Raw genomic sequence first — 9,905 nt, 5'->3', positions numbered from 1 at the left:
CTTGAGTTCCACAGAAAATGCAGGAGAGTGAGGCTATGTTAGTGCAGCGGAGAGACTGTAATCCTAACCAATTCTACTTGTCCCCTTCTGGACACCAAAGTAACTGGGTTCAATAACTATTTTGTTTAGAGCCTAGGTCTTTCCAACCCAATTCATGGCCTCCATAGACAAACTCAATTGTTCTTATATTGTATTTAACTGTACTCAACCGTATCAGATCACTCTAAATTGAATCTTAAGATTGTAGACACTAAATTGGTCTTAAAAGTCATTTGAAATATTTAGAGTAAAGCTAAAATGGCAAAATACCCGTTTCACCCAAAACAAGTAGCAAAATGCTCATGTTCTAAAACTATTTACAGATATACTTCTGTTTTAAACTCAATTTTCTAAAAATAGAGTTTCAATGAAAAACTCGATTCTCCTAAAATCGAGTTATAGGCAAAAACTTACATGGAACTTGAGTTCCATGTAAGCTTTTGCAAGCTACTCGATTTTGGGTGAATCGAGTTTTTCATTGAAACTCGATTTTTTTAAAATTAAGTTTAAAAAAATGAGCATATCCCTAAATAGTTTTAAAACATGGGCATTTTACTGGAACTTTTGGATGAAAGGGATATTTTGCCATTTTGGCTTTTAAAATAAACACATAACCCTTTGCTAGTTTTCCTCTTTTCTTTTTACATTTCTATAACCAATGACTTCCACAGTACTACTTTATGAGAAATGAACGCAATCAATTGTACCCTTTTTAAGTTTTTCCCCCAGGGAAATTTTATATCCATCTTTTTAATGACAATATAAGACAGGCATTTAAAAACCCTCAAGATTGCACATTGGAGTTAGGGTTTATAATTTACCAGTTTGCTAGGTAATCACCTTTAACCACAAACAGGTAAAAAACAATACCAAAGCAGAGGTCCAATTCTGAAATGAACTCACTGTTTGCAGCCAAACATTGGCCATGAGGTATATTGGTGTAAATGGAAGGTGCTAATACATGAACTCATCAAACTACAAAACAAAGATACATAGTACTGAAATTAATATTTTAAAGAAAAGACACAATGGAATGATTGAACAAAAAAGGTCTCTGGGAAGATTTTCCCATTGTGATAATTTATTGGATTGCAAATGGTCCAATAGCAGACCTATCAGGCTTTAAGAGATGCCCCTACTTTTCCTAGGTCTTCAAGTGCCTTCAAAATCTGTGCCTCAGACAAGCCTTCCAAACGAACACTCCTCTCGACACCCATGTCTGTATGATAAACACAAGGTAAATAGAAGAAACCAATGCATAGAATTCAAGTTCAAAGCACAGGGCCACAAGACCGATGGAGGATACTGAACATACGTGTCTTATCAAGTAACAACTGATGGGAGTGGAAATGTTATATAGATGAATGTCAATAAACGTAGATGCAAGATCAGGTTTCCATCAATAGTATCACAATTGCAAATTAGCCACACTAGTAAGTAGTAAGTTACTCTCTTCACATATTAATAAGCTCAAACCATATCTCCATGTGTTATTTATGTACATCTTGTAGGAAGCTTGTATGGTAAACAGTTTTGCATCTTTTAGGAAGAGAAGATAGCCTATTCAATGTCAAACATTGATAATCTTCTACTTAACAGTTGCCACATATTACATGTACTGATGTTCCTGACCAAATTAACGGACCAACTAAAATCAGTCAAAATATGAACTTCAACCATGTAACCACATAGTAGGTCAAATAGCTATCAATCATCCATCCTTCTTTTTCCTTCATTGTTGCATTTACTTTTGGAAACCCTCTTTCATTAATCAAGTTTCTTATCAAAAAAAGGGGGGCACAAGCAACCTATTGATGTTTTCTTCCTAAACATAACCATTTCCATTAATTTGACCTATTGTGTGTGTGTGAGAGGCCTGGCTACCTCGGATTAGTCACAAAATTTGTGGTTTTTACTCTGTTGTTATGGGAGGTTCCATTTTCTTTCTCGTCAAGTCCAAGACTTTTGAATTCTCTGTTGAGGAGGGAGATACTTATTATATGTTACGCATTTTTGAGAGAAATCGGGAGTCTCTCCGATCAGTTTTCATGGGCAAAGAGACTGCAAAGCGTTTGCTAGCTATTGTGGAGTATCTCATGTCCAATGTAACTACTGGTAATTTTGCACGAACCTTCATAGAAGTGATAAATATTTATTCTGCAACTAGGTTCCAATGCAAATGGCAGTTTTTTTATGATCTCGGAACTTATCCATGGCTGTCGGAAAGGCTTTATCATGGTGCCAGAAGTTAAATTGGGTAGTGGGTGGAGAGGGTTTGAATTTCATCTACAGAAAGCCATTGCTCCTGAGACGCTAGCCATCAAACAGCCACAATCTGTCCTGAAACCAACAGTGGAGAAGTCCAAATCTTCACTGTTGGCAATGGCGGAGGGTGATCGGAGAGATGGTGGTGGCAGCAAGAAAGGAAAGCAATTAATGCCAAATTTTCAAAATTCAAACAAATCAAACTAGGCAATCTTAGACATGATACTCGCGATTTGAATGCTGGGAAGGAAAAAGCGATGTCTGAGGATAAATTTATGTTTGAGATTAAAGATATCATTGGCAGTGGCACTGAATCTCAGTTAACGCTACATGAGATTGGATCGTGGGCTGGATGGTGGGTGGGAAGTTAAGTGGTCCAAAGTCCAGGAAGTGGGCAGAATTGTAAAGCCCAAGGAAAAAAGTTTGAAAAACATTATTAAGCCTACAGCTCCCTTCAAACCAAAGCCCAAACTCCACACATCTATCCCCAAGCCCATGTTAGTCTAGCGGCCCAAACCAAAACAAACCCACCCTTTTTCTTTTCCATCTGGCGAGACCCAAAACCCAGGGATCTCTTTGCCTTTGGTCTCGACGAGTTCTGAGCAAGGTACTAAAAGTTGCGATGCAGTGGTTGCCGAGCCGAAGCTTCCTCAAGCTGATCTTTGTAGCTCTTTGATGCTAGCCTAGTCGATGAAGCTCTCCGATGATGTCAATATGGAGTTTCTTGGCTCCAACGGGGCCAATACTAAGACTCTTGGCTCTGATGAGGCCGATGAGTCAGCAACCACCTCCGATGGTGAAGATAACTTGCAGCGAGACATCCAATTGATACTTCAGGAACATTCCGACAATGTTATCAAGAAATGGGGGAATTCAGAGCAGTGGGTGCTTGAATTGTGAGATGGAAGGAGAGTGGCGATTCTGATTCAGATTTCTCTGCCACCGAGTGAAGTCATAGAGGTTTTGGAAGAGCAAAATCAGTTGGCCTTGGTTCCACTGAAGTCTTTAGACTCTTTGGAGGTGTCATCAACTCAGTTTGATGGGGATGAAGTACTTGTGGAGGATTGGGTTTCGGACAACTATTCGGAGGCTGCTAAGCTACCTAATGAAGGGGTTTTGTCACCTCTAGCAGTGGAACCACTGGCCTTTTCTCTACCCTTGGCCATGGAAGGAAAGGAAGTTGTGGGTGTGGAGAGTCTAGTGAGGAAAGAATCTTACTCTGAGTGGTTCCAAAGTAGATTCAACGGGTTTGATAACTTCCTAGGCACGTCCTTAAAAGGTTTGGAAAATCAAGCCACCAATTTTTTGTTAGCTGTTGAGGTTGAATTACGCCATAGGGCTGCCTTGGAAAAAAAAGCACGTGACTCAAAGTGTTCAGGAGTGAAAGGTATAAGAGAGTTGAAGGGTCTATTCAATTCGATTAATTATGGTTCTACTTCAACTAGGCGTAGTGGTATTAATAAGGAGTAGGCTCTATTTGTTTCTAAATGAATCTGAAGATACTTTCCTGGAATGTCAGAGGATTGAATGTGGTTGAGAAGAGGCTTCAGATTCGTAATTTGTTGCGTACCTAGAGACCTGATATTGTATGTTTGCAAGAGAATAAACTCGAATGGATTACTAGAGAAACTGTTCGAGGTATATGGAGTTGTCCATATATAGATTGGCTGTACCTGGGTTCTGAAGGTGCTTCTGGAGGTATCATTCTGATGTGGGATCGAAGGGTGGTGGAAAAAGTGGAGGTAGCAGTGGGGCAATTTTTTTGTTTCATGCAAATTTAAAAATGTTGGTGATCAATTTGAGTGGGCTTTTACAGGTTTATATGTGCCAAACTTGAACAAGAGGCATAAGAAAATGTGGGAGGAGCTAACAAGGCTGATTAGTTGGTGGGATTTACCATGGTGTCTAGGAGGTGACTTCAATATAATCCACTTCCACCGGAAAGATTAGGGGCTGCAAGTTATACTCGGGCTATGTATGGATTTTCTGATTTTATCTCTCTCCATGGGCTGATAGATATACCTATGGAAGAGGGCCTTTATACATGGTCCAATACTTCCTCCGTTTCTAGAATAGATCGGTTTCTTTTCTCTCTGCTCTTGGCAGATCACTTCATTCCTTTTTCCCAAAAAAGGCTATCCAGAGTACTTTCAGACCATTTCCCAATTCTGTTGGAGGGGGGGAGTCATCGGAGAGACAGAACTCCTTTTCGTTTTGAAAATATGTGGTTGAGGGTGGAGAATTTTGTTGGTAAAGTGAAGGTTTGGTAGGCATCTTATTTGTTCCAAGGTAATCCTAGTTTTATACTAGCTAAGAAGTTGGCAGCTTTAAAGTTGGATCTAAAAAAGTGGAACGAAGCGGAGTTTGGCAATGTCACTTTTAAGAAACAAAAACTCTAAAACAAATTGAGTGATTTGGATGTTAGAGAGGAGACTCATCCTTTAACAGCTGAGGAAAAGTTTGAACAAGCATCCATACCAATATTGAAAAGCTCGCTCTTTTAAAAGAGATTAGTTGGAGGCAAAAGTCTAGGGTGCTACATTTGAGGGAAAGGGATGCAAATACTAATTTTTTTCCATAGAATGGCTAATTCCAATAGAAGAAATGACGGTATTGAGAGCCTTATGGTTGATGGAATCTTGTCTTCCGATCAAGGTATGATTGCTAATTGTATTACTCAATTCTTTATGAATTTTTATGAATTTATACTCTGAGCAAAATGTTGATCAACCATTTCCAGAAGTCTTGGTTTTTCCAAGGATATCTGGTGATAAAGCAAATTGGCTAGATAGACCCTTTGAGGAGGCAAAAATTTTTGAGGTCATACAGAATATTAATGGTGATAAACCGCCAGGACCAGACGGGTTTCCAATGGCTTTCTTCCAAGCTTGCTGGGGGATTCTCAAACCTGATTTTATGGCTGTTTTTCATCATTTTTTTTTGCTAAAGGTCAGTTTGAGAAGAGTTTGAATGCAACATTCATCACTCTCATCCCTAAAAAGAATGCAGCAATTGAAGTCGGGGATTTTCGCCCCATTAGTCTTGTTGGGGGGGTTTATAAAATCATTGCTAAGGTCTTAGCCACCAGACTTTGCACAGTCATGGAAGATATAATTTCAGCTTCACAGAATGCTTTTGTGAGAAATAGGCAGATTCTTGACCTTGTACTTATTGCCAATGAATGCCTTGACAGTAGATTGAAAACTGATTTGCCAGGACTACTTTGCAAATTAGATGTTGAGAAGGCCTTTGATCATGTACACTAGGAATTTCTTATGCAATTACTAGAACGGGGTGGGTTCTCTGCTAAATGGCGGCAGTGGATTTTCTTTTGTATATCTACAGTTTGCTTCTCTATTCTGATAAATGGCTCTCCTTGTGGGTTTTTTGAAAGTTCTAGGGGGTTAAGACAAGGTGAACCATTTTCTCCTTTGCTATTTGTCCTGATTATAGAAGCCCATGGGAGAATATTGGATAAAGTTGTCCATGATGGTCACATGTCAGGCTTTGGTGTTGGTCATTTAGAGGGAAGATCTTTGGCGGTGTCTCGTCTTCTCTTTGCAGACGACACTTTAATTTTTTGTGATGTTGATCTGGATCAGGTTTTGTTTCTCCGTATGATCCTCATTCGGTTTGAGGCAATCTCTAGTCTAAAGATAAATTTGGGCAAGTCAAAGTTGGTTCTTGTTGGTAGGGTGCATAATTTGGAGTTATTGTTGAATGTACTTGGCTGTAAACAAGCTACTCTTCCAATGAAGTATTTGGGTCTTCCTTTGGGAGGAAAATTCAAGGATAAGACAATATGGAATCCAATTCTGGAGAAGATAGAACGGAGATTAGCAAGATGGAAACGTGTGTACTTATCCAAGGGAGGTAGAGTCCCTTTAATTAAAAGCACTCTATCTAATTTACCCACTTATTTTCTATCTTTATTTCCTATTCTTACAGCTATGGCTAACCGAATTGAGAAACTTCAAAGGAATTTCTTATGGGGTGGCATTGGAGATGAACCAAAATTCCATTTTGTTAAATGCGCTACTGTCTGCACTCCAATTGCTTCGGGTGGCTTGGGGATAAGGAAGGTAAGATTTTTTAATGAAACTTCGCTTGGGAAGTGGCTATGGAGATTTGGGATGGAGAGGGCTGCTCTTTGGAGGCAAGTGATAGAGGTGAAATATGGCTATGAATGGGGTGGCTAGTGTACTAGGCCTGTTAATGGTCCATATGGTGTTGGCTTGTGGAAAAATTTTAGTCGGGGATAGCCTTCTTTTTCTCGCCACATTCTATATGATATTGGGGATGGGTCTAGGGTGAAATTTTGGCAAGACTGTTGGTGTGATGAGACATCTCTTGCAGTCAGCTATCTTGAATTGTTTAGATTTTGCCGAGACAAGGAGGTTAGTGTGGCTGAGCTTATGAAGTTTGATAATGGCGTCCCGTTTTGGGATGTAAGTTTCTTTAGGGGTGTGCATGCTCAGGAATTAGAGGCACGGGCCAATTTCATGGATACCATATATGGTGCTTCGGTGAAAGGGTTTGGTGAGGATAAGATGTGCTTCGGTTAAGGATTATTATAGTCTCTTAGTGGGCTCTAATGACTATTGCTTTCCTTGGAAAAGTATTTGGAAACAGAAGATTCCTTCTCGAGTAACTTTCTTTGTTTGGACTGCTGCTTTAGGGAAGTGCTTAACGATTGACAATTTACGAAAAAGGAAGGTTTGGATATTGGATTGGTGCTACATGTGCAAGTGTAATGGTGAATCGGTTGATCATCTTTTTCTTCATTGTCTGGTTGCAATGGATCTGTGGGCTATGGTGTTCGGTTTGTTTGGAGTGAGCTGGGTTATGCCGCAATCTGTAGTGGGGCTTCTAGCATGTTGATAAGACAGATTTGGTCGTCTTCAAAATGGGTATATATCGTTGATTGTTCCCCATTGCTTATTTGTGGTGTCTTTGGAGGGAGAAAAATAGTAGGTTCTTTGAAGATAAGGAGAGATCCATATCAAACTTGAAGCTATTTTTCTTTAGAACTTTAATGGATTGGTTGGCTGCTTTGCGGAACCAATCATTTTTATCTTTTCTTGATTTCCTAAATTCTTGTAATTTTTGTTCTTGACTGTTTGACCCCTTGTACACTCCCTGTGTACTAGGGTGTTTCCCTTTTTGATATCAATAAACTTATTACTTATCAAAAACATATCATATGGAATCACTGAACGCGTTAAAAATAAAATGAACACATTAAACAGAATTACTTAAAAAAATCAATGGAGATTAATATATCAAGTATTGAGTAAGATAAATAAATTTACATCCAATTCTCTACCATTCTTTGGTCATCCGACAAATAACAAGGGGAAGAAAGTAAAAAAGGGAAATTACATAAAAAAGCCCAGAGTTTGTACTTTATTCATATTAGGTCCCAAATTAATGAAATCATTTCAATTTGAAGCCTCAATCCATTCCGTTATGATAGCAGAGCAAAGAAGGGCAGGAAACCATTGATTAAACTTTGTGTTTCTCCAGGAGCTTGTTCATAAATCAAGTTGACAGCCATTGAACAGAGATGGTAGAGAGAGAGTTTCGCTTAGAGTATGTGAAATGAATATTCTATGCCAAAAAAATCAAGGTTAGTTACCTAGTTGAAACACAAAGTTTTCTGAATGGTTTCCTGTTTTCCTCTGTTTGTGCTGCTCACAATAATAGAAACAAGTAACAGAGAAGGAAGAGGCTTCAAATTGAAAAAATCTCATAAGTTTGGGACTTAAATTGACAAAATTTTAAACCTATGACTTAATATGAAACAGGGTATAAACTTTGGACCTTTTTGTGTAATATCCTTAAAAGAAGTGGCAAACATAAACAGAAGGGGAAAAAGAAAATCCCATAACCCTGTAAAGGTATTAAATGCAATGTCACTATGTCAGTGACTATAATCCCAATGGGGAGCAGCTGCAAATGAACATTGCCCTATCCTTTGATAAAAGTGGGTTAAAGAGTACATTCCTTTGATATGTGAAGGAACATTAAAGCATACTAATACGGAATAACATAAATTTATGAATATTGCCAAAAGCCTTGTAGCTCAACTTTCATCTCCTCGTTTTTCCAATTGGGACATCTAGGTTCAAATCCCCCCTCCACCGTTGTAACTATTGAATTGAATATATATATATATATATATATGAGATAAATGTGGGGGGATTTAAAATTTTTTTGTGGAAAATGTGGCAATCCGAGTCCTGACCATTGGATTAGATAACACTTTATACATATCCAAGATTGAAATTTTTATAATTCTAATTAGTCTGATAAAAAAATAACACACAAGAAAGGAGACATGAAAATCTCAAAAATCGTCAAGATATGAAAAGAAATGAGAGAGCAAAGAAAGATACCATATCTAGCCCATAACTGGGGCTCGATCCCACGGCTTTCGCGGATCAAGATTGGGAGTTTGGGGTTCAGTGTCTTCAGCTCCTTGTAGTTCTTCTCCACGAATGCTCTTTTTACAATCCAAATTTCTAGAATGGATTAGACTTTGCTTTTAATGCTATAATATAAATCTTTATTTGAAAAAATAAAAGGGAAGAAATGAAGAACCTAGTGGATGAGCTTGCTGGAGAGGTTTGACATAGTAGGATCCGAAGCTCCTTCAGATTCCGAGATAGTTGTCCCCTCCACGCCATTCTCTCTCTCTCTTCCGATCGTAGCTCAGTCTCTACTCTCTTGGCAGTGCCACACGACCAAGTTTAAGGAATGGAACAACTTTGGCCCACGAAGGTTCAATGGCCTGAAGCGCTTTTTCCATAAAGCCCAACTCTGCTTTAATCTATTCATATGCAAATGTGTTATAAGCCCATCAAAACCCAAACCCCACTAAATTTAAATAAACAAAATCCAAATTATACCATTTAAAAAAGAAAAAGTCTTGGTGAATTATAGTGAAGTTGTGGTTCGTTTTGTGCTAAACCTTAATCCCCTCTTCCTTGAGTGTGTGAGTGTGTGTGTGTTTTTTTTAATGTGTCCATAAAGTTTATTTTTAACTTTTGCCTATTGTCATTGTGTTTATAAAACTAATGCTATTCACATGTGTGATACCATGTCGTTTTATTGAACTTAAACGATAATTTTATAAACAATGATGAATGGAAGCTAATTTGATAGAAATGTTTAAGAATAAAAATTAAATAAAAAATTAAATTTTAAACTACAAAAATAACAAAATTCATCTAAATTTGAAGACTAATTACCAAAGTGTTCTTTTAATTCTTAAAGTTTGGGACTGTTTTTATTTTCATTTGGCACTTCATGTTTGATATAGTCTTTTGAATCAACCTTCTTGTCCATTTTCATTAGTAATTTAACCATTCATAATATGGCTATCTGCTTTCAACAATGAAAATTCTACATTTACAACATTTTAGAGCTAGTATTTCATGAATATTAAATATGAAAGATATTTAACAATCAAATTAATAATGAAAATGGACAACAAAATCAACATGAACACCCAAAATTATTTGAAACATAATGTGCTAAAATGAAAATAGTTTTAAACTTTAAGATCCAAAAAAATATACTTTAATCAAAATTAAAGG

At 37.6% G+C, this 9,905-nt stretch overlaps 1 protein-coding gene across 1 annotated transcript; it reads right to left on the bottom strand.

Annotated features, from left to right (window-relative positions):
- Positions 1 to 925: 925 nt before the first annotated feature.
- LOC126718020 (NADH dehydrogenase [ubiquinone] 1 alpha subcomplex subunit 2) lies at positions 926 to 9,120 on the bottom strand. The gene is made up of 3 exons (XM_050420043.1): positions 8,908 to 9,120; positions 8,703 to 8,809; positions 926 to 1,258 (listed from the first exon to the last, which is right to left on the bottom strand). The coding sequence occupies exons 1-3, from the start codon at positions 8,991 to 8,993 to the stop codon at positions 1,155 to 1,157; spliced, it is 297 nt and encodes a 98-aa protein (XP_050276000.1). The 5' UTR covers positions 8,994 to 9,120; the 3' UTR covers positions 926 to 1,154.
- Between the last annotated feature and the right edge of the window lie 785 nt (positions 9,121 to 9,905).

Source organism: Quercus robur, chromosome 3 (genome assembly GCF_932294415.1).
Source record: "Quercus robur chromosome 3, dhQueRobu3.1, whole genome shotgun sequence".
Taxonomy (NCBI): Eukaryota; Viridiplantae; Streptophyta; class Magnoliopsida; order Fagales; family Fagaceae; genus Quercus; species Quercus robur.
Note: the sequence above shows the minus strand (reverse complement) of the source record. Positions and strands in the feature narration are given on the sequence as shown.